The sequence below is a fragment of the Hippocampus bargibanti genome, linkage group LG19 (assembly GCF_051943395.1).
Source record: "Hippocampus bargibanti isolate YZ-2025 linkage group LG19, ASM5194339v1, whole genome shotgun sequence".
Classification (NCBI taxonomy): domain Eukaryota; kingdom Metazoa; phylum Chordata; class Actinopteri; order Syngnathiformes; family Syngnathidae; genus Hippocampus; species Hippocampus bargibanti.
In genome coordinates, this window is record NC_142752.1 from 7,934,918 (window position 1) to 7,959,620 (window position 24,703).

General features: G+C 42.7%; 1 protein-coding gene across 2 annotated transcripts; it reads right to left on the reverse strand.

Annotated features, from left to right (window-relative positions):
- Nucleotides 1-341: 341 nt before the first annotated feature.
- On the reverse strand, nt 342-24,668 carry phip (PHIP subunit of CUL4-Ring ligase complex). Of its 2 annotated transcripts, none has more exons than XM_089021750.1 (40): nt 22,656-24,668; nt 22,467-22,525; nt 22,351-22,380; nt 22,157-22,216; nt 19,884-20,034; nt 19,660-19,758; nt 18,690-18,850; nt 18,062-18,283; nt 16,911-17,011; nt 16,369-16,439; nt 16,148-16,248; nt 15,896-15,936; nt 15,178-15,276; nt 13,938-14,094; nt 13,498-13,632; nt 13,197-13,325; nt 12,903-13,128; nt 12,354-12,524; nt 11,909-12,092; nt 11,659-11,761; nt 11,390-11,527; nt 11,160-11,257; nt 10,400-10,607; nt 10,202-10,312; nt 9,696-9,803; nt 9,239-9,363; nt 9,069-9,151; nt 8,880-8,991; nt 8,251-8,312; nt 8,024-8,158; nt 7,582-7,702; nt 7,387-7,512; nt 6,847-6,922; nt 6,716-6,775; nt 5,727-5,879; nt 5,382-5,534; nt 5,078-5,292; nt 4,186-4,415; nt 3,302-3,451; nt 342-2,517 (listed from the first exon to the last, which is right to left on the reverse strand). In XM_089021750.1, the coding sequence occupies exons 1-40, from the start codon at nt 22,693-22,695 to the stop codon at nt 1,802-1,804; spliced, it is 5,520 nt and encodes a 1,839-aa protein (XP_088877876.1). In that variant the 5' UTR covers nt 22,696-24,668; the 3' UTR covers nt 342-1,801. The 2 variants fall into 2 exon arrangements, with proteins under 2 accessions (XP_088877876.1, XP_088877875.1); XM_089021749.1 differs by having other exon boundaries at nt 8,024-8,179.
- Nucleotides 24,669-24,703: the final 35 nt, after the last annotated feature.

Here is a 24,703-nt window from a genome sequence, read left to right on the forward strand (position 1 = left end):
TATTCATTTTAATTGCCCATAGTATGATGACGGGTTCTATGAGGGTCATAATTTGACAAAGATTATTTTCATTATTTCATGGATTGTGTAGTAATTCAAATGAATTTCCTTGCAGAGAGGGGATACTTTACAAAAGGACAGGACAGGGTGCTAACAGCTTTGAACATGATAAGTAAGTACATGAGAGTTCAAGTTCACCCTTAAAATGTCAATGTCATATGAACAGAGTACAAATGTGTCCAAAATATCGATTATCTGACACAGTACACAATTTATACATTGATTTAATGTTAGAAAATAGAAGAGGGGGATGGATGGGGTTTTTTTTTTGGGGGGGGGGGGGGGGGGGGGGGGTGAGAATCCAGTCTGGCCTAGTCTTGAAAGCTAAACAACCTCTTAAAATTGTCTTGATAGGATTTATCTAGGCACATGAACACAGACCATGAATATGACACTTGCCAATTTGACAGAAATTAGCTTTAAAAGGATATTGTTTGTGTTTGATCACGACACAAAAAAATACAGTAAAAAGCACATTGCGATGAAGCTGTGTGATGATAAGTGCATGTGGCGAGAGCATTGGTTACGTTGATATAAGTCACATGATCTAATAAATACACAACTTCCGTTTGTCGTTCTCACATACACATACATACGCATCAAAGACTTAAAAGGCACATTGCTAATGCAGTAGGACCTACACATGGACTCCGATCGTCCACGTTGATACGCAAAATAACACAACAACACCCCGACCAACAGTACAACATTTGGTTTTTCAGCACACACATCCAAGGTGTCCCTATTTAATGGAGTGTGTGTCTGAGTAAAATATAATGAAAAAACATAATAATCACACACACAATGTCATTTTCCAAGGAAACATGCGGCAAATTTGACCACTTTTTTCCTTTCAAGTCCGGCAGAAAAAAAATCTTTCCAAAATTTTGGTTATGAATTCTTTTTTTTTTAAATGCAAGAATTTTTAAGCAAATCTAATTTTTGGTCCCTGTTGGACAGGAACCCATACATGTGATGTTGTCCACTGAAAAGCATACACCTCAAAGTTTTCCTGTGATTCATGAAAAACAATTCCTATTTTTGAAAAAAGTTTTCCTTGCTATGAAACAAAAAAAAGGAGAGGAATGACTTTTCTCCAGGTGTCATTCACATGGATATTTTTATAACTTGACGAGTGAAATTTGTCATGATACAAGTTTTTCATTGGGAAACAACATGCATATGTTCTCTATGCATTGCCACACATTTTAATTTTACACATTTCAACCAAATATGTAAATTTCAAATTTTCACTGGGCAGCCATTTTTTTGGAAGCGGACTCATACACATTTAAATATTGTTGTCCACGATAAAGCAATGCATCACAAAAAATTTTATTAGTATTGTTTGTTTAAAAAAATTAAAAAGTTAGCGTGGTATTTCATTTTTGGGCACAAACATGAAGTGTCATGCTTGTCATTGGACAGCAACACTTAAGACTTCCAGCAGAGGGCGAAGTATCATGTACAAATGTTAGAAAAAGAAAAAAAAACAGTCAGGGGGATGTATAAAAACGTTCTGGGCTCAAGTGGGCGCTTTTGACCGCCCACCAACCCACTGACGACAGTCCGGTTCTGTAAAGCAACCACTCCTCCAGCGGCTTTTCTTTCAAGTACGAAGATAAGGGAAAAAATGTGGGGGGGTCCAACATGGACCAATACTTGAGGAGGAGGGAAGGGGAGGGGGGCACAGCTCGAATTAGCAGCAGCCGGGCCAATGAGAGCGCTGGTCTCTGTCGGGCTACCAGCCGATCAGGTTGGCCTTGGCCTTCTCTGTCAGCTTACGTACGCGTCCCTTGGAAGAGGTTCCGAAGGTGATGGAGGAGTCCTCAAAGAGCAGTTGCCTCTGCTCTTCTTCAGAGTCATCCTCGACATACCAAGCTGAGCGTCGCCCCTGGTTACGGGTGCGAATCGAGCCCATCGCCTCATCCTCACCCTCGTACTCTTCCCCCTCCCGGTGATCCGCTGGCCCGTCCCTCAGAGTGCCTCTCTGCGTCTGTGGTGTGGAGATTATGTCCTCGTGTGCTCTGCGGCTGCTCCTCCTCAGCGGCAAAGGCTCAGGTGTCTCTGAGGTGCTTGGAGGCGGTGGAGAAAGAGGAGGAGAAGGGAGATTTGGGGGCTGCGGTGACGCCTCCTCAGTTCTGAGGGACCGTGGCCGGCCCCTCTTTTTTGGCGTGCCGGAGTCTGACGTGACCGCTGCTGACGCGCCGCCCTCGTCGCCAGTGGATTGGTCAAGCTCATCATCAGGGGTGGGGCTGCCGTGGTCTTCCTTGCTTCTTCTGCCTCGTTTCTTGCCCGGCGGTCGACCGCGTCTCCTGGAGGGGCTGGTTGGAGTTGCCGGGTCTGCCGGCGGTTCCGCTCGGGATTTACGACGCCTCCTTCCCACTCCAGCTGTCATATGACCGCTGTGGCCATTCATGAGGGATGTGCTCTGGGAGGGGCGGCTTTCAGGCGACCCTGGGATGGCAAGTGACACAAAAATAAAGCAATGAGATGATTTCTGTTTGACAGCTGCCATAAAATAAATAAATAAATAAATAAAATGTGCTTTTCTTTAACTCATTCACTGCCAGACGTGCAAAAATGGGTCCACGCCAGTGACAGGGTTTGTGCCATTGTCACTCAAATTCTACGACCCACAGAAGATTGAGTTTTAGGACTACGTGAACATTCAATGCAGCGTAAGAAACCATAGACCATCTTCTTTCATCAGAAAAGAAGAGTTATCTGAGCTTGAAATGGGGGCGGCTGTACAAAATACAATACATACATATCGATTTATATAGCGCTTTAACAACAACTGAAGCTGTAACAAAGCACTAATATGGACAAAAAGCAAATGGTGGGAAGCAAAAATATTGCCAGAGGTCTGACCAGTGCTTTATCGGCCACCCCCTGCAAGAAAAACCAAAACCCGAACAACTTCAGGAATGGCGCTCCACGTCATATTTTCAATTCCCGAATAAATTCGGGGATGGCAGTGAATGAGTTCAACAATGTTGAAATGTGTTTTTCCCCCACTTCTTTGACTAAAATAAATCATTTTTAAAAAATGATGGAAGAAAAAAAGCTGATAAAATTAACTCGAAACAAGTTTTGGGGTAATATAACAAAATCCAAGTTTACATTTGGAAGGGGGAACGACAATGAATGGGGAAAAAAAATCAAACATATTTCTAGATATAAAGAAAAAAAAATGTTGCTTTTCATTGGCATGTGATGATACTTCAAATGACATTACCTGATCCTCGTCTTAGAGGTGTCCTTGATTTCCGCCGAGTGCTTCCTGTCACGCCACCTTCGACAGCCGAAGACTGGGTCGTCCTTTCAGCTGCTGCAGGCGATGTGGAGGCAGACACATAACTGTGCGTTCTCAGAGAGCGGGTCGACTCTAGAATGGAGAAAACTGGTCATCAACACACAAGTAAATGTCATATATTTTTTAACTCATTCACTGACATGTGCAAAAATGTATCCACCAGTGCCAGGGTTTTTGTAATTTTTACTAAAATTCCAGGACCCACAAAATATTGACTTGTAGGACTACATAAACATTCAATGCACCGTAAGAAACCTTAGACTCTCTTTTTTCATCAGAAAAAAAGAGTTAATTCCTAAGTTAAGTCAGTTATCTTAGGTTGAAATGGTTTACAAAATACAACAAAATACATACATTTTGATTTATATAGCGCTTTAACAACAGCTGAAGCTGGAACAAGGCGCTAACATGCCCAAAAGTTAAATGATGCCCCCCTGTCGAAGGGAAAAAACATTGCCAAAGGTCTGACTAGCGCTTTATTGGTACCACCCCGCAAAAAAAAAACAACAAAACCCGAACACGTTCGGGGATCATACTGTATTTTAAATTCCTGAATAAATTCAGGGATGGCAGTGAATGAGTTAAATGTTGTCTTTGTACCAAAATTACTTTCATAAAATTGATTATTCAACAAAAATGGTAGTGAACATGTTGGAAATATGGGTGTGGAGCAAAAAAATTGATTTAATCATTGTTGTCTGATGTTATACAAAACAAATTTAAAATGAGATTTTACATTTTTAGAATTGTATCAATAAAAACAGATTAAATCCCCCCCAGAAAGAAAATGGTGTATGCGATCTAACCTGTCGCGCTGGAAATGTGAGCAGACGTTGAGGAGGGCGGCAAGTGCGCAAAGTGTCTTGCGGCGCTGCGCGTGCGTCCCGCCGCCGCTGGTGTGTCCACCTTCCCGTTAAGCAGCGGAGGCGTGTGCTTTGGAGTGATGTTCTGTCTCAAGGAGGGGGGCCGTGAGGGAGGTGGCGAGGGCTCACGCCTGCTGCTCACTCGAGATGAGACACGCCTTTTCCTCTCCGGGCTACAAACAAGAGGGTGGATTATATGACGTGTTTAACTCATTCACTGCCATTCACAAATTTATTCTGGAATTTAAAATGTGACGTTTTCATGCATGGGTGCCGATAAAGTGATGGCCATGGCCTCAGGCAATGTTTTTGTCTTCCACATGGGGGCATCATTGTTTCCATGTTAGCACTTTGTTCCAGCTTCAGCTGTTGTTAAAGCGCTAGATAAACCAATATGTACGCATTGCATCGTATTTTGGACAGACCCTCATTTCAATCTTATATAACTCCAGACCCAAATCATTTAGAAATTAACTCTTTTTTTCTGATGAAAGAAGAGCGTCTAAGGCAGTGGTTCTCAATCTTGTTGGAGGCACCGAACCCCACCAGTTTCATATGCTCATTCACCGAACCCTTCTTCCAATGACTGTGCCTACTAACTGCAGTCTAGACTGAGGGGTGGACCTCTGTGGCGGAGGATCCACCGAACCCCTGAGACCGACTCACCGAACCCCCCTGCATGGAATGTTGATGTCGTCCTAAAACTCAATATTCTGTGGGTCCTGGAATTTGAGTGACAATGACAAAAACCCTGGCACTGGAGTGGACACATTTTTGCACATCATCTGGCAGTGAATGAGTTAATTTTTACAATCACTACATTTTGGAGTCAGACCTAGAAGCCGCGCTGCTGGCGGGGGACTCGCTGCGGCGTCGTCTTTTCACATTGTGCCGCGTGGATCGCTGGTCGGGTGCGCCGTGTTGGGCATGGCGCTCAGCGGTCCGTCGGGTCAGCTTGTCCGTCAGGCCGTGGATGGCCTGGTAATCAGCAAGGATAGAGCTCATGTGCTCCTCGAACAGTGCAGACAACCTCAGACTCATGCTGTAGATCTGAACATACACGCATATGCACACACGTCAGTAGGATACAATGAAACTCTGTAGTTCGGAAAGAATATTCATGCGATCACTTCTCTCACCCTGGACTTCTTACTGGGCGTGTACGCTTTGGAGTTGCTGAAGATGAGGCGAACGTCCTTGCAGAGTTGGACGGGCGTCTGGTACTTGCCCGTCGTCAGCGTGTTGAGGACAGTGCCAAAGTCCATTGGAGAGTCTACAATCTGGAGGTAATCCTGGCAGGGTAAAAGTGGATTCATAATGAGCGAAGAAACACACACATGAAAGTTCAGAGACTAAGAACTGAACAGATTCGGCGTACAGGAGAATTCTTCACCTAGAATACTTAATTCAAGACTACAAAATCTCACCATGATATTGTACATTAGTGTGCAATACTGTGCGATAGCCAGCCTCATATTTCATACCGGATACTCCTGCAGGTCTACAGGTTCTCGGAAGGGCTCGGAGTCCTCGCACTGGAAGATGAGGTCCAGCAGCTCCTTGCAACATCCTCGCCATGCTTGAGGGTCATATGATGGGGGTCGCTTGTGCAGACGCTGCCGTGTTAGACGGCGTTCCTGCGAAGGACATTGACGTAATAAAAAATGAGTGTTGGGGGGGGGGGGATATATATAACCCATTTAGACATGATGGAGATCAGTGGTTTGGAAAATGTTCAATTTTCAAAGACTGCATCAGAAATACACACAAAAGCAAAACAAGAAATGTACCTGATTGAATAATAATCTTTTTTAAAGTACCATATTTTCCGGTGAATAAGGCACACCCCAAGGCTTTTTATTTACTTCAAAAGATGAGCCTGCACCTTACACGTAGGTGCGCTTACAGGTCTCGCAACTATTGTCAGCAACCACCGACTCCATTTCCCCCTGTAGAAGAAGTAGTGCGTAACCCCAGCCTCTAATATAATAAATAATAATAATAATAATAATAATAATAATAATAACACATTTCATTTCATTTCATTTCACATATTAGCGCCTTTCATAACTCTCAATGTCACTTTTCAATCACGGGATACGTTTTTCTGTGGGTGAGCAGCGGCAGCCACACGCACCAGCGTTCACTCAACCTGGAAGTAACTCAAATAGACAGAAAGCCAGCTAGATAGCTTTACTGTGTATATATATATATATATATATATATATATATATATATATTTTGGAAAACGTTTTTCATTCATTGAAGGTGTGCCTTATAGTCTGCTGCGCCTTATATATGGAAAAAGTTTGAAAAAACACCTTTCATTGGAGTGCACCTAATCTGTGTGCTGAAACACAGGAAAAATACGCTAGTAAAAATGTAATAGCCTTAAAAATGACTGGAAAATACAAAAGCTTCTTCTTTTAAAGTCCTTGACTGTATCTAACACAGTAAATGCATTTTATTTGACCTTGTGATTTTGCTTGGAGGTTCCTGGCATACTCGTGTCTTCATCTTCCTCATCGTCCTCCTTCAAGCAGAACAAACAGGTTCATTTTCCTCAACCAAATGTGTACTTTGTGCATGTTTTGAGAAACACACCTCGTCTTCAGAATCCGAGAAGGTGGCCTTCTTCAGGGTCTTGTAGAGAGGCATTAGGTCCGTCACACTTTGGTCCCTGAGAATGGAAAACCAAATACTTATTCATTTAGTGTAGTTCATAACATAGTTGATGCTACATTATTGGGCATCATGAAATAAAAGAATCAAACACAAAATAATTGAATGTTCTTTTGTATACACCATATTTTCTAGGGTATAAGGCGCACCCAAAAGCCTTGATTCTCTTCAAAAGATGACCCTGCGCCTTATATGTAGATGCACCTTTTATGTGAAGTAATATTGAGCCACAACAGGTTTCGAAACTACTGTAGTGTACTGTGGTATGCTTTGTATGTTGCAAACGTATCTATTTATATACATATTTGGGAAACTTTTTTCATTAATTGAAGGTGCGCCTATGGAAAAAGTTTGAGAATACATCATTCATTCGCCTTGTACTTCGGTGCGCTTTAGATACCGGAAAATACGGTATATTAAAAGCCATTGATTCATTCAAAAACTTGGTGCCACCGTACTCACTTAATGAACTGCAGCATAAGGTCTGAGACAAACTTGGCTGTGGTGACGATGAAGGATCCCGGCTCATTAAACGTCTGTGCGTTGTGCTCCACGTAACGAACTTCCCACATCAGAGACGACAGTCGTCTGAAGCCAAAGTGCACAAACACTATAACCCATTGCGCTTCATCCTATCACACGCACAAAGTCGCATACCTGTAAAAGCGGTTGATCAGCCTTTGGCGTATGGTGCTGAGGTCTGTGACGTAAGCCACCACCGTGCAGTAGGTGGGGTAGGCTTGAAGGTCCACCGGGAATGCAAAAGGCGCTGCAATGTCTGAAAACAAACAAAATGGCTCGTGATAAACTATTGTACACAATCTTGTGCATATGACACATCTCAAGGCTCCATTTACACTGCACGAGTCATGTGACAATATCCAAAACACAACGGATTGGGTATCTTCAGACCAGAATAGGGCCTTCTGGATGGAAATCCTACCCGTATTATATGTATAATACATACTGATAACTATAAATCACATCACAAAATGAGAAAAAGGAAAAAAACAGATATTCAGTCATGCTGATGACCAACATTTCACATGACTCAGCTGCAAAGAGGCAAGATAACAGCGATTATGGTAGGATATCCTACCCAGGGTGCAGAGCTGGTCGAGGGCGTTGATGATGCGCTCGCACTCGTCGGCGCGCGTGCGGCATCCCCATTCGCCGTCCAGAGGTACGTATAGGAGCTCACGATGCTCCTCCTCCGTGAGTGGAACACTGGTGCCTAATTCATCCGGGAAGGAGGCTGAGGATGAAAAACGGACTTTGGAAAAGTGTGACTTGCAAGACGCTTGCTGCGTTGTTATAAAGACTCACCCTCGTCAGGAATGAGCTCCATATCCCAGGGGCTCATCTTCTCCGTGTCGCCATTATCCCAGCTGGAAACAAAGGTGAAGTGTTAGCAACACATTTTTAACTCATTCGTTGCCATTCCCGAATTTATTCGGGTTTTGATTTTTCTTTTGGGGGTGCTGATAAAGTGTTAGTCAGACCTCTGGCAATGTTTTTCCCTTCCACAAGGGGGCATGATTTGCCTTTTGTCCATGTTAGCGCTTTGTTACAGCTTCAGCTGTTGTTAAAGCGCAGTGATTGTACAGCCGCCCCCATTTCAAGCTCAGATAACTCCAGACCTATGTAACTCGGGAATTAACTTTTTTTTAATGAAAGAACAGAGTCTAAGGTTTCTAACGCTGTATTGAATATTTATGTAGTCCTTAAACTCAATATTGTGTGGATCCTGCAATTTGAGTGAAAATGACAAAAACCCTGGCATTACAGTGGACACATTTTTGCACATTGTGTGGCCGTGAATGAGTTACAATGATAACTTGAAAAAAACTATTTTTCAAGAATATATCCGATTCCATTTTCCCATTTTTAGACAGTTGATGTTTATCTTACAGCTCAAAATATAATGTCATGTATAACATTTGCGTGATATTTACCAGACATTGTAGCAGAGAAACAGGCTATCCGGGTACTGCAATTGGAACGGCTCGTGACTTTCGATTGTCCCAAACCACCAGGCGTCGTCGATCACAGAGCGAAACCTATCACCTGCGCACAAGAGATCGCTAGCTGCAGGGCAGCCGCTTCCTGATAATAACACACGCTGCTTTGGTTGACCACCTTACCAATACTCCACTGCCTCTTTCTGGCATTGTCAAACTGTTGCCGGAGCACCAGGAAGTCTATGACATCAGGCATGTCGTGATACCTATGACCCAAAAAGTAGCCCATCATATGATTCAAAATAATAATAATAACAGATAAAAGAATTGGATGCACAGCTCGAGATCGTTACTTCATGGAGAAGGATCCTCCCGTCAGTTTTCCAGTGTCAGGGTCTAGGAAGGCCAATTTGAGGCAGCATAACGTGGGCAAGCCCACCTCATACTTAATCCCCACAATCTTCATCAGTTCCTGCTCCTGTCCGCACAAAAACAAAGATTATGCACAGACTTCGTTTAAATTATCTGATGAGTAAAATCGATTATTGCGGGGAGCTACAAAGTCAAACCACAATTTCAAATTTAAATCCGTGCAATTTCTATCACCGGAAATTACATATTCATGCATGGTAAGATTAACTGTAAAATATATTTAAACCTTATTACAAATACTACTTCTTTTATCATCTCCTGAACCCAAGTATTGCCTGTTTAGATGCCCACAAATTTATCAATACTGAAACAGAAAGCAGCGAGATCTGTAATTGAGTACGTCTTTTTTTTTAAGTTCCTATTTTCTTCTATTCGTACCCGCAGCTCCATCTTGTGCCAGGGTTGTTTCTTAGGGTTGATGCTGTAAATCCTTTTTTGTTTGGCCATCTCCACATAAGCCTCGTGGCCTTGACGGAAGTAGTACAACTGCAAGCACAAATGCAAACATTAGCCAAAATAACGTGTACAAACAAATACCTCACCTTACATAAACACTTCTATCGTAACTAACTGTTGGCTCAATATACGGAAAGAGTTTAATTACTTACTGAGTTTGAACTAATTTATTCCTCTCTCCTGATCGTTATTAAATGCCTGCTATCTCATCAAATGGGTCACTAAATGCCCTGTGGTAACTATTTGGGGAAACGTGAATGTGGTTAGCCCATGCAAACTAGCTAAACACTCTTGTGACTAACATTCAACCAAATAAAATACTTTCTTGGCAGAGATGGGGGGGGGGAAATATTCTTTACTCAAGCCATCCTCTCCAACGGCTTTTAAATGCTTGTGGAATTTTTCCTCTGGGGATCATCAAATCTAACCTCGTCTCCCATCTGTGGAATATAAGGACATCTTCTGGGAAGCAAGTCCGTGATCCAGGAAGAAGGAAGCCACTCCTCCAAAGTCAGCCCTTGCTCCTGGAGCTCTGCCCTCTGCCAGACAACATCAATTGTTTTCAAACAAATCAGATTCAATTTTTTACGATACCGATGATGTTCTTCCCTTTCAAGATAACAAACCTTTCTTTTCTCTTTTGGCGACTTTTTCTTTGGTAACGTGCCATCTTTGTCGGCTTTGTCCTTCTTGCGTTCTTTCTTGAGGTCACGCTTCTTGTCGCCATCCTCTTCAGAGCTGCTACTCTTCTTTTTTACCTTTACGCTTTTCTTGGGCGGCTCCAAGTTGATGCCCGCGTCGGCCGTCCAATCCGAGTAGTCGCTGGAGTAGTCGCTGTGCGGACAATAAGACAATTGTAATTTGCTTTATTTGTCAGCAAATTGGTAAAAAACAATTATTAACTCATTCACAGCCAGACAAATTTGTCATTGTCACTCGAATTCCAGGGCCCACAGAATATTGAGTTTTAGGACTACATGGACATTCAATGCAGCGTAAGAAACCTTAGACACTCTTCGTTCATCAGAAAAAGATTTTTTTTTCTTAAATAATATGGGTCTGGAGTTATATGAGCTTGAAATAAGGGCAACAGTCCAAAATAAAATCCAATACAAACATATTGGTTGATATCGCGCTTTAACAACAGCTGAAGCATGAACAAAGTGCTAACATTGAAAAAAGGGAAATGATGCGCCCTTGCGAAAGGGAAAAAACATGGCCAGAGGTCTGACCAGCGCTTTATCAGCATCCAAGCAAGTTTAAAAAAATAAACAGATTCCGGAATGGTGCTCTATATCATATTTTCAATTCCCGAATAAATTCGTGAATGAGTTAAAGAAGGAACAGGTGTACTGTAATTTTAAGGCCAGATCACCAAAGGCATACCTTGAACTGCTGTGATCATCCGGCCATGGTTCTTTTTGCTCCTCTTCTTTCTCCTCCTCTGATGAGTGCCCATTGATTTGCCGAACCTCTGTCTCACCCTGATAACCCAGACATATTTAAAGAGACTGTGTTGAAAAATAGTCAAAACAAAGGACTCAAGGACATCCTGAATATAGATTCTTGTCATTGGTTTAAAAAAAATTCTGCTTCGTTACATCGATGTGCTCTACCTCAGAGTTGCTGTCGTCATCGTCAGCCACCTCGGCACTCTGGCGGCTCGTTTCCTCCACGGCTGCCCGGGTCTGGTAACCATGGTTACCCTGACTACGCTTCCCTTCATCAGACACGTTATCTGAAGTTGGATGAACCTGTAAGCCAGGATTTAGCAAAAGTGATGCCATCATGATTTGTACATTTAAAAAAATACAAATGGGGAAATAATCTGTTTTGGATGAATGAGGTTTCACCAATCAACTTGCACTTGGGTGCAAAGTCTTACTCTGCTCTCCTTAGGCAGGGAGTGGATGGTGCGTCTCCTGCGTTCCGACTGGTAAATGTTAATCTCCTCTTCCCCTTTAGCCTCTCGCCAGTTCACCTGTTTCCTACGTGACCAAAACAGACAGACACACAAAGACATCCACGTGTACAGAAAAACCCGCTGAGGCTCAATAAAGTATAATAAATAAAGTGATATCACTGTGTTGCGCTGTTGTTGGTATTTTTTGTTGTTATATTTGTTTTGTTTTTACCTAACAGAAGCGTCCTCCAGCTCAGGCACTAACACACGACGGCTCCACGCCACTAAGTCTCCCTCGGTGGCCATCTGGCTGCGCGGCGCGTTGCTGTGCATCTGTCGCACACCCTCGATCTGCCCGCTGCGACGCAGGCCCACGTTGGGCGGCGAGTGCACCTCTGTTGGAGAACTTACAGACCCTAAATGATAAAAAATAAATAAAAATACAAAATTAAATAAATAAATAACATCTTAATTTCAATATCTGATGGTTGTATATATGGGGTGTCGAGTTAAGGTTTTGGAGCTATATTATAACAATACAATGCAGTACATATTGATTTATATAGCACTTTAACAACAGCTGAATAAGGATGTACGGATCCCAGAGTCCCTGGACTGAATACTTCATATTTCTATGAAAAATCTAATAATACAGAAAATACACAAAGCATGAAGACCTCTGCCGACTCGGGAGCCTGCGGTAAGAGCAGCAGCGGCACCAGGACCGGGAGCAGCGGGTGTATCATTGGAGCCCAGCCTCTGGTCTTGTTCCTGTTGTAATCTCTGGATCATGGTATCAAGAGGACTGGGGCCATCCACTGCTTGCTCGCTGACCACTTGGTTTAAGCCTGGTGAACATTAAATAAATAAATAAGAACCAATGCACCAAATCAAACAGTGGAGTTTTTTTCATTAGCCCTGTACCTTTTAATGGTTTCTTAATTATGCAGTCAGTAAGTTACATCAAGTAGCTCATTAACTGACATTCAAGTGTGGCTGTTCCTCTAAATGCATCTTGTTAGCCACATAAATAGAAGGATACTATTCTTGGGTTGGTGGCGTATTTTTCAGTCTAACTAGACAGGCCGAGTCGTTGATAACTATGACATACATAACACCTGAAAATTTGACAAATAAGGTTGACCATACTTTTCCAACGCCTGCAATAGACCTTTGATATTGTCACCATGACAACAAAAAGAGCATGAAAGACATTGCACCCGTACCTGATGAAGTGACACCCATCTGCGGAATGAGTTGCTCATCCCGGCAGCCCTCCCGGCCGGGCACCAGTCGCTGATATCGAGGCGGATGCGGGTTGCCGTCCACGTCCACCAGAAAGGGGGGTGGCATGAGGTGAGGAGCCTGCTGGGTCTGCTCGTCCAGCACGTAGTTGTTGGTGTCGCGGATGAGAGGCCGGTAGTCGGTGTGGAAGAACATCTGGTCGGCAATCTTCGATATGGTAGAGCAATGGAGTCAAGGTTATGTCGTCATATGTGTGTGTGCATGCGTGACCTCACCTTGTCGTACTTCCCGCTGGAGCCAAAGCCGAAGATCAGCAGGTGACCATGCGAGTCGGTGGCGGCGAAATGTTGCCCATCCGGGCTACACTTGCAGTCAAACAATGCCCCGTGCCCTTGACCTTCGATCTAGGGGATGGTAGACACATGGAGGATACATGGATACAAACACAATCATTCATTTTCTTCTATTCTAGAGCTGGAACCTATCGTAATCCAGACGCCCAATTCAAAGTCAAACATCTGCCACACATATGAGGAGGACAAACAAAAACACATGCAGATCTTCCATGCAGCTCACCATGTTGAAGTAGGATCGGATCTTGATGCCTCTGGCCAGGTCCCACACGATACAATTGCCATCATGACCCGCCGAGAAAAGTATTCGCGGATCAAAAGGGTGCGGCTCCAGGACAAACACTTCGTCCTCGTGACCCTGCCCAAATAAATCACTTGGAATAAGGTGAAACATTTCAACGACGCCTTGAAGGCATTGTTTGCCCTGGAGCATTTTTTTAATTCAGCTCCTGGAGCCAGTTTAAATTAGCAGCATGAAATTTTGTATGCATGTCCATTATAACAAGTCCCCAAAAAAAGGTCGCAAGAAACTAAGACATAGAAACTGTCCTACTTTGCTTTAAAATCAATTCCTATAAGAGGGTTTTGCACATTTGCTACAAATGTTGACAATAATAATATGCAAGCAATTGTGTTAATGTCATTAAAACAAGACATACGTACCATGAGGACATGAACCAGGTTCCCAGTGATGGAATTCCAGACCTTCAGGGTCAGGTTATTGGCTGCCGTTATCACTGTGCTGTCATGGCAGTCCCACGCCACCATGGTGACTTTGAGCTTGGTCACTTTGTCTTCTAGTGGTGGTGGGTTGTATTTCCTACAAGAAAAGTTCGCGTGTAGGTATTGAAAATTGATTTTTTTATCAAGACCAGCTCGGAGGAAATTTGCTTGAAAGCGCCCCACCCAAAAAAATAATAATAATGATTTTAAAAAATGCATGGCTGTGTGGATTGCGATATGCTATGTTTGTTTTGTGCCGCTATTCCATAGCACTTTAAAGGACAACCGACGTCTCCGGACAAGTTGTGTCCATAATTTGTAAAATGGCTTCAAATGACTTCTACTAAGCGTATTTTACAAAGATTCCACCGCATATAGCTATATTTTATGTTTTAAGACTTGTGCTGAATATTCCGGAAGTCTTGTTTTTGAGTTGGTGACGAGTCCGTACGTTACGTCACTGAAGGAACGCCCCTGACCGAAAAAAGGACACATTGTAGCAGTCCTTCCATCACGTCAATGCATTTGGCTGTACTTGGCTGGTCTGAAAACTTTGTGGAGGACCAAAACAGAGGCAGAAGAGGGCGACAAAGCTCCATGTAAGGAATTAATCAGCCTGTGGAAACGGGCTGATTAAGAGGCAGAAGAGGGCGACAAAGCTCCATGTAAGGAATTAATCAGCCTGTGGAAACGGGCTGTTTAATTCCTTACAGGAGCTTTGTCGTCATTTTTTGCCTCTTTTTGTGCTACATTTCCCGGCCCCAGATACAGTAAAGTCTCGTTATATCGATATCGTATATATCGATAGTCCCGGTTATATCGATACTATTTCTATGCACGCACTGAGAAAATTACATGCAAACAGGGTCGGATATATCGATAGTCCCGGTTATATCGATATTTTTTCGGACTCCCTTGAATATCGATATAACGAGACTTTACTGTACCTCAAAATGGCATGGAATAAATTCTTTAATCGATTGCAAACATGTATGCTTTCCTCTTCAGAACTATTTGAATCATATTCAACCATAATCTGAAGCTATTGTTTTGACTCTCGAGCAAGGCAAGACGTCTTGGCGTGACATCACGAACTGGGGGCGGGACCTTCTGTTAGCTCATTTACAGAGTTTTGCTTTTGGGGGAGAAAAAATGCGGGCTCACTAAGTACGACATATACCCTGGTAATTTCGTCTGCATGTCCAGCAGGATGCTCCTCCAACCTTGAGGATGCAGCTGCCAGATGCGTGCCGTGCCGTCCCTGCTGCCACTCACAAACCTAAAAAAACAAGAATAATCACAGACACACATGGCAATTCAGCAGCCAAACCAACACAAAAACAGTTCCTCACATTTAATGATTAACCCATTCGCTGCCATTACCGAATTTATTCGGGAATTGAAAAGTATGACGTAGAGCGCCATTCCCGAATTTGTTGGGGTTTTGGTTTTTCATGCGAGGAGACAATAAAACGCTGGTCAGACCTGCGGCAATATTTTTACCTTCCGTGAGGTGGCAGCATTTGCCTTTTGTCCATGTTAGCGCTTTGTTACAGATTCAGGTGTTGTTAAAGCACTATATAAATCGATATGTATGTATATTTTGTACAGCCGCCCCCATTTTAGGCTTAGATAACTCCAGACTTAATTTAGGAATAACTTCGGAATAAACTCTTTTTTTCTGAAGAAAGAAGAGAGTTTAAGGTTTCTTACACTGTAATTAATGCATATGTAGTCCTAAAACTCAAATCTGTGGGTCCTGCAATTTAAGTGGAAATGACAAAAACCCTGGCACTGCAGTGGACACATTTATTTACATATCGTCTGGCAGTGAATGAGTCAAAACTGATACAGTTCATCTTCAGCACTTGCTATCTAAAGCAGATGCACAAACCTACCGATCGCTGCAGTGTGAGAACTGGATGCTGTCAACTTTGTCCTGTTGACAAAAAAAACACATTTTAAAAATAATCCTAATAGTGAGTAGTGTGTATGGTCCCAAAATCATGGCAATTGTTCACATGGTGGACTATGGTCTCTGCATTACACTTCTTTTTTTCGACATCAACACATGAGTAATTATTATATTCATGAATTTATTACATCTACAGGAACTGACAAGCATGCAAAACTTTACTGGTTGTACTGACTGTATGCGACTCCAGTTCTGAGATCTTCTCTGGTTGTCCTGAGCCAAAGTAATACACTCGGATGATGTGATCCGTGCTTCCCGTGGCCAGAAACATCCCACCTGTGTGCAAACAAATCCCTTTTCAGTTTAAACCGATACTATGAATTCACCTCAGGGTAGAAAATGTTGAGATGGTGTTATTTGAAAAACAATAGTTTGAGAATAAACAGCTGTATTCACCTGCGCTGAAGGAGGAGCACATCATCTGAACACCGGGTCTGGAACGCTCAGTGAACTTACTTGGCCTTTGACTGGAAAAAGATGATGTCGTCAAAGAAGAGTACAACAATGACATGCTTGGCTTTATTTTTTTGTAGGACTCTGTCTTTTTCTCTATTTTAAATGTGAAACAAGGTATTCTACCCAATGAGAAGTGCAATGTAAGCACAATTTATTTTCTTAATACATAAACCTAATGAATTAAATAAATATAGTATATTGACTACAAATAAGTAAAGAAATCGTTTCTTACGTGTTTTTCTTGCATTTTTAAACTTTCTCAGGGGTCAATTTAACCTGCAACATTTGAGTGTTTTAATAAAAGCTCGTCTAGGAGCGGATGAACTCATTTTGTTCACTTTATTTCCTGGGGGAAGCAATGTCAAATTAGCCCAAGTTTGGAGAATCCGCGGTAGTGTCCAGTCCATATGTGCATAATAAAGTTATTGATGTACAATAAAGAAAATCTAAGTGTGCTCATTACAGCACCAGCTGTGTCTCACCCGAACTTGAGTGTGTGTGCGTCCCACTGCCAGAAACAGATGGTGCCGTCAGCACCCGTGGAGGACAGGTAACGCAAGGAGCCGCTACACAGAGGAGAAAACTGCAAACACAAGCAATTTATTATAAGTTGAAATAATAACTTCCAGAATTTACCGTTCACTCAAACACATTAACTCATTCACTGCCAGGCATGTGCAGAAATGTGTCCACTGCAGTGCCAGGGTTTTTGTCATTGTCATTCGAATTCCAGGACCCAGAGAATATTGAGTTTTAGGACTACATAAACATTCCCACTTCACGGTAAGATCAGAGCATTGTCATCAAATGGTGAGTATAGTTTAGCTTTTTTGAATGTTGCTGTGCCGATGACCATTTTGTGTTTGGGAGCCTTTTATTGAGCGAGTTGCTTGTTCTGTAGCCACAAGGGGACATAGGTCTTCTTGTGCCGGTCCCAAGCCCGGATAAATACAGAGGGTAGTGTCTGGAAGGGCATCCGACGTAAAAGCTTGGCCAAAACAAACATGCGGATCAAACCTCTAAAGATGGAGGACACTGATTTGCTGTGGCGACCACTTGAAGGGAAAAGCCGAAATGAAAAGAAGAGAACTACATAAACATTCAATGCAGCGTAATAAACGCTAGACTCTCTTCTTTGACCATAAAAAAAGAGTTAATTCCTAAATTATATGGGTCTGGTGTTATATGATCTTGAAATGAGGGCAGCTGTCCAAAATACAATGCAATAGATAAATATTGGTTGATATTGCGCTTTAACAACAGCTGAAGCCGGAACAAAGCACTAAGATGGACAAAAGGTAAATGCTGCCCCCTTGTGGAAAGGAAAAAAATGCCAAAAGGTTTGGCCAGCGCTTTATTGGCACTCCAGCAAGAAAAACAAAAAAACCCAAACAAATTCGGGAATGGCGCTCTGTCATATTTCCCATACACAAATAAATTTGCGAATGGCAGTGAATGAGTTAAACTTAGAAAGACACGCTTTTTCAATGACCACTCACGCAGCTCTCCACCAAAGTCCACTCACTAACTAGCAACATATACTATGAAACGTCATAGACGGGCTAGTAAAGCTTTATGTAGCTAATACTGTTATAGACGCTATACTCTCAAACAATAGAAGGGAACCTCTGACCTGAAGGGAAGTGATTGAAGCGGCATGTCCTTCCAGCACAGCTAGCGGGGCGCACGTCTGCAAGCACCACACGCGGATAGTCTTGTCGCAGGAACCGGCAGCGATCATGGTATTTTCATGGCTCACTGCCATGTCGGAAATCTCGGCAGCGTGCCCACGCAATGTTGCCAGAAGACACCCGTTGTCCGTGCTCCATATCTTTACCAAGCAGTCATCGGAACCCTTAAGTTGAGAAAGGAGTCCATATATCAGATTGATTTTAATGTAAGATTGGTTTACACAAATACAAAAGTGGCAGAAGATCATCAAGCGATTCTCTATTATTTTGGTACCCTTTCTCCCCATTGCATTAAGCTTATCGTTAGAGAGCAAAAACATCTTAAAGCTGCATTAATCGACCGGTCAAGAAAAAAAAATATCAACATGTCCATCAACAAGGTGAATATGACGATGAAGAGACCGCAAACTGGAAGGCGGGGGTGAAAGAGACGGAGGATGAATGTTAATTCTGGCATTTATCCAGCGGGCGCCTCTGAGGAAACACTCACTCTCCAGTTGTGAGGAGGAAAAGCGGGAAAAAAGAAAGGCAGGACCGTAAATACTCGAAGTTACATAATCTAAGACTTACGGTGAATATACGTCGTCCAGTCCTGTCGAAGGTCACGCAATAGACTGAGGAAAGGTGTCCCAAAATTCTCTTGTGCATCTTCATGTGCTGATACACCGCGGTTGGCACGAGTTGGCGCAGGCGGTAAGAACCATTCAAGCGCCGGCCGTGGCTAGTCTCCACTGACACGAGTAAAAAGATGCATGATGTGAGAATACTGGAACTAAACAAAAAACACACCTGCACACCCAGTTTAGCAGCTTCCAAACACATTGTTTAACTCATTCACTGCCATACGTGCAAAAATGTGTCCATTCCAGTGCCAGGGTTTCTGTCATTGTCATTTGAATTGTAGGACCCACAGAATATTGAGTTTTAGGACTACATAAACTCTCTTCTTCCATCAGAAAGAAAAGTTATTTCCTAAATTATATAGGTCTGGAGTTATATGAGCTTGAAATGAGTCTGGCTGTCCAAAATATAATGCAATACATACATATTAGTTTATATAACAATTTAACAAGAGCTGAAGCTAAATACAAAGCGTTAACATGGAAAAAAGGAAATGCTGCCCCGTATGGGGAAAGGGATAAAAATTGCACAGGTCTGGCCAGCGCCTTATCGGCATCCAAGCCAGAAAAAACAAAACCGAACTAATTCGGGAATGGTGCTCTACGTCATATTTTCAATTCCCGAATAAATTCGTGAATGGCAGTAAATGAGTTAAACTGGTTGTATAGTTATCTGCACTGAAAGTGGGGGTAGCTGTACAAAAGGTAAATGCTGCCCCCTCGTGGGAGGGAAAAACATTGACAGAGGTCTGACCGAAGCTTCAAACGCACCCTTACGCAGGAAAAAACAAAGCCCGAACAAATTCAGGAATGGCGCTCCATGTCATGCTTATCAATTGCCAAATACATTTGGGAATGGCAGTGAATGAGTTAAGCAAAACTCTTGTTTGGAACGGAACAAAATCACAAATGTAAATTACCGATGTTAGCCGGGCTTCCATAGATGATGGGAGGCTCTGGCGGTCGTCCGCAGTGGAGCGCTGCCAACGCCGAACCCTTCCACACCACATGCTTACAACCTGGGCCACACAAAAACAGATCAGACCTCCTATGCTCTTATGTACAGAAACCAATTTCCAACCAAATCAACACTCAAAAAGTGTTCCATAAATGTGCTTGGTTTAAGAAAAATATGTTGGCTCACTTTTGCTAGTGCGCAGTAGATTCTGTCGGCCAGCCCCCAGCAGGCTGGTGAGTCCTGGCACACTGGCTGGGACATCGCGCTCCAGTAGAGGACACACCCTTGAGCAAACATGCAGCAGGTGCTCAGGACTAATATGGCGGTACAGCTTCACCTATATGGTCATACAGATGGACAAATGGACAGATGATCAAAAACACTCAGCAAAATTCATATTTACTGTGCTTTCCTTGGATGGAGTACAATACAATGCAATACAATACATATTGATTTATATAACGCTTTAATAACAGCTGAAGCTGTAACAAAGTGACAAGAAAATGCCCCAATAAGAATGGAGGTGCCTTAATACATTTTCAGAAGACATTTCATTTAGAAGATGGCACTGGGAGTAAAATAATACAAAAACTAAATGATGTTCCCAATTTCAACACAAAACGTACTTGCGCACGCACAAACACACAACTAATGGCCACCCGTAATTACATCTAACATTACTGTGGGTCGAAGAAACGTGATTAGCATACGACAACCCCCCCCCCCCCCCACACACACACACACGTGTAGATATTAACAATTTTCTCTGCACATAATGGCTCCCTGTACATAACTGCAAAAGAAGCTGTCTTCATAACTGTCATTTTCCACACGGCATGTGAAAGCATGATCAGCGAAAAGCCAAACAATTCACAAAATGGCTCATCATTCACTGAAAAAAATGTACAGTACAACCTCTCTTGTGTAAAATAGATCAGCCTTTCATTTAATTAATGCATCTTCGCTCATTACTCCTAATTAATAATGGTAATTAATTCCTATCTCCATCTTGCAGTTTAAAACGCACAACGCATATCAGAATCACAGCAGCAAACACAAAACAGTATGAAGCAAATTAATACTGACGTGATACCACAGAAATCACATTTTCTATAAAAATTGATAGCATTTGTAAGATATTTATGAATATAATTAGAGGCAGTCTTTGATTGGCAAGTGGTGGGAGGGGCATGCGGAGAGAGGGAATGTGAGAGAAAGGGAACAGTGGGTGAGAGAGAGAGAGAGACACAAAATGTACTCACGGTGAAATATATTTTGTAATTCCATTAAAAATAGAATTTCACATATTCTAATCCCTATTTGTAAATATATAATGTTTGCATAAGTGAATGGGATGCAAATATGAAAGTGAGAAAAATCACCTAAAATGCATATTAATAGTTTACAATAACCAATTAAAACAGATAATCAGATTAATAGCAAATGATGTACATTGCACATGTGCAATATAGCCCATTGATATGTGTCGTCAACCAAATCAGGTTTAGTGTATTCGCTCTATTCGATAAAACACAGTTAAGGCGCCTTCTAATTTGCAAAATGTGATTATTATTTAAGTGCAACATTTAAATGCATGCAGGTGAGTAACACTGATTTATCTATACAAATTTGGGAACCTTGGGGTGATGATCCGTCTTTCTGTGTGAACAAATGAAAAGACGACAACGAGGAGACAGTCGTCTGCCTTTAAACTACTGTTGAGGTACCCTTGAGCAAGGCACCAATACCATCAATAGGTGATGTCAGCGTTAAAGGTTGTGGTTTCCCTTTGACATCGATCCTTTACTACCTGCATGTGATCAGACTGCTGTGTGGTATGCAACATCGGTGAGAGTCCAATTTACACCTTGAGGGATTCTAATGAGAAATAATGCATTAAAAAATATGAGGTCAACGTTACCTCTCATCTCCATGTCCAAAGTAAAGCCTCCATTGGGAAAAAAAAAGTATATCCAACAACACCTCTGCATGTTTCTTCCTTCCGAGTGGCAGCTGCGAATCCGTTTTCAATGCAAATATGAAACGATTTGGGGGGGAAAAGAATCAAATAATCCAGTTTGGAGCCGAAGAGTAGTTTTGTTTCAGTGTGTGGAGCAGGAAGAAGAGAACGAGAGTGCTCCAGTCCAGTCCAGCCTGCCCGCTTGCCTTCCTGCCTGCCTCCCTGCCTGCACCCACAACACTCGTGACGTAGTAACAATTCCACGAGCGTTCAAACTCCACTTTCCCCTTTTCCCTAGCGTGGGACACCACTTGGGTGATGATGCCTGGTCTCGACTGACCTAAAATGCTAACCTAGATATATATATATATTTTTTAAACTGAAAGAAAATACAGGATTTAAAGTGTTTTGCTGCTCGCATGGGGAAAATGCGGGAAATTCAATTCGTCAAGTTGCAGTGTTGAAACTTTCTCTCTGTGAAAGAAAGAAGCTCTCTTACCAAATTGTCATAGGTCCCGGGGTGTTCCTGCCCGGTCCAATCCAACCTCCTGGGCAGCAGCTACAAATGAAGCAACATACGAAACAGTTTAGCTGTCATCATTGTTAAACGTATTGATTTTAAAACATGCGCACGAAAAGAGAAGTAATAAGAGGCGACGTAGAAGCGCCCGCGCATCTCTTCACTCCACGTACCTCCTTATCCTCCACCTCCCTGATCAGCGTCTGAAAATGGATTAAAAAAGACAACATGACGCTTCATGGCCGCCTTGATGTGATCTAAAAGAGTCCCCAAATTAACCAACACAAACCTCTGCTGCTTCTTGGCACGGTCCGGCTTCGAGAAAGCGGGCGATTAGGAAGTAGAGCTCTGGCGTGGGTCGGAGTGGAGAGAGAAGAAGCACGGTGAGCTGCGTTACAAGAGGGCTACCGAGCGCGGGGAGGAAGAAGGGGGGACATATACGGCAACATCGGCCCGCTCCACGAGCTCCGCTACTCACCAGAAGTCAACTGCGCGATTTGCGGCCTGTCTGAAGCCATGTTTTCGGCGTGCTTCGGCGGAGGCAGCGCCGGAGCCGGGCCGCTGGGTGTCGGTGGCTGCCCTGTAGCTGTCACTGTTTATCCACCAGGAAGAGGTTGCCTCCATTCAGGCGCTCGAAAACAGGCCCGACTCGGCTCAGCACACTGTACAGCTCCGCGCGGTGACGATTCTAGTGCCCTGCAGGGGAGCTTGGTCGCCAAACACTGTCGTAAACATCTGGTTGGTGATTTCAAAAGCATGCACGGGCATGTGTTTGTATAAGGCGAAAATATATATTTTAGTGGTCCAGTTGTAATTTCGATGTTTTTATCCACAACACCCCCCCCCCCTCTTCAAGGGGAAAACTCGAGCCCTCGGCGGAGGGATATCAGAGGTGTGTTTCGCGCATAGGCCACTGTGGAGGGGAGCTTGTAATGGCAACCTACAGGAGGAAGGAATAATTGTTTTGTTATTTGAAGAAAGTGATCGATACATATCACCGAGACGGCATTTGACTCGTTAATAATCAACGCATGAGTATTAATCGAGCTACGGGCGGACACTTAAGTTTTTTAGACGTAAAACACATGGCTGTCGAATCTGCGCGTGAAGGCTAGCTAATCCCGAAAAGCCAACCTGAGCTCGACGTTTGTTTGCTAAACTGTTCGTTTTGTTTCGGCGTACCCCGAAGAAAATGTTTAACTAACACGCACTCGCCTTCCCCTGCAAGTGTGGATGGCGCAGAAGAAGTCCATGTCTTTATCTCCGCCTGACACTAAAATGGGGGAAGGGTTGTTGGCTGCAGAGGGGGCAACAACGTAGCCAGATGAAGGAAAATCTCTTGAGGTAGTGGAACAGCACGGAACACACGAGAGTAACATTGTGGTAATTATCACGAATCCACTCAAGTGGTCTTTCTAAAGCACTCTGTCTCCATAAAGCAGGTTCAATTCATTAAATGACCCAATACACAAATTAACAGTTGCCAGTATGTCTCACAGCTACCGTCCAGTGTAGTAAGACTCACTTGCTCAAGGGCACATCAGCATTCTCACGATAGGTCTTGATCCGCACAATGAGTTCAAGAACGTTAGACAGGAAAATGAAAATCCATCAAAATGCAAAGTTTGATTAGAAAGGCCACTTCAGCATGAGTACAAAGCAGAAAGAATTTTGAGCATTGACTTAAATGTTAAAAACTGCATGACTTCATTATTTCTCAACATTCCCATTGATTCATTCAATTTGTCTCCTACTCAGGGAACCTCCTTCTCCGACTATATGACAAGTTTCAGTTTAAATACAAGCAGGTTCAATAGTCACATTTATTTATGTGAAAAGAAACAGAATAGAGCACCCACCTGAACATATGTGCAGGGTTTGACAAATGCACACATTGTCTCAAAATACCAACTTGCAAACAAAGTAAAGCACCTTTATAAAAACGTCTAGACTTTTCATTTAGCCGGGGCACAGCTACAATGAAAATGATGACTCAAGTACAGGGGTCACCAACCTATTTGAAACCTAGAGTGACTTCCTGGGTACTGATTAATGCAAAGGGATAGCAGTTCAATACACACTTAGGAAATAACAAATTTGCCCAAAGTGTCTTTAATAGTGATACTGTTATATTCATAAATAATTAATTGATACGACACCTATCATGTTAAGTCTCAGTGGTGAGGGAATGGATGAATATTAATACGCAACACTTCATCTCTGTCCTATTTTGCATGTGTTGCGTCATCACCTGCAAAGTAACTAAACAATTTTGCAGAAGAAAGCAGATATCCGCTTGGAACGTAGGGAGTCTTCAGAAAATGAACCGCTCAATCAAAGTATTGCCACTTGAAAATTGTAGCTACAGTGCAGGAAGTCATTGTGTTTTTTTACTTGGTACTCCTGATCTTCAGTCTTTTAATTTCACCCTTAATTCAAGAATTCCACGGGGTTGAGTTACATAGGCTCTGTCGATTGAGACCTTTCACTTGCTGATGCAGCACTTATTTGTATTTGTGCAACATG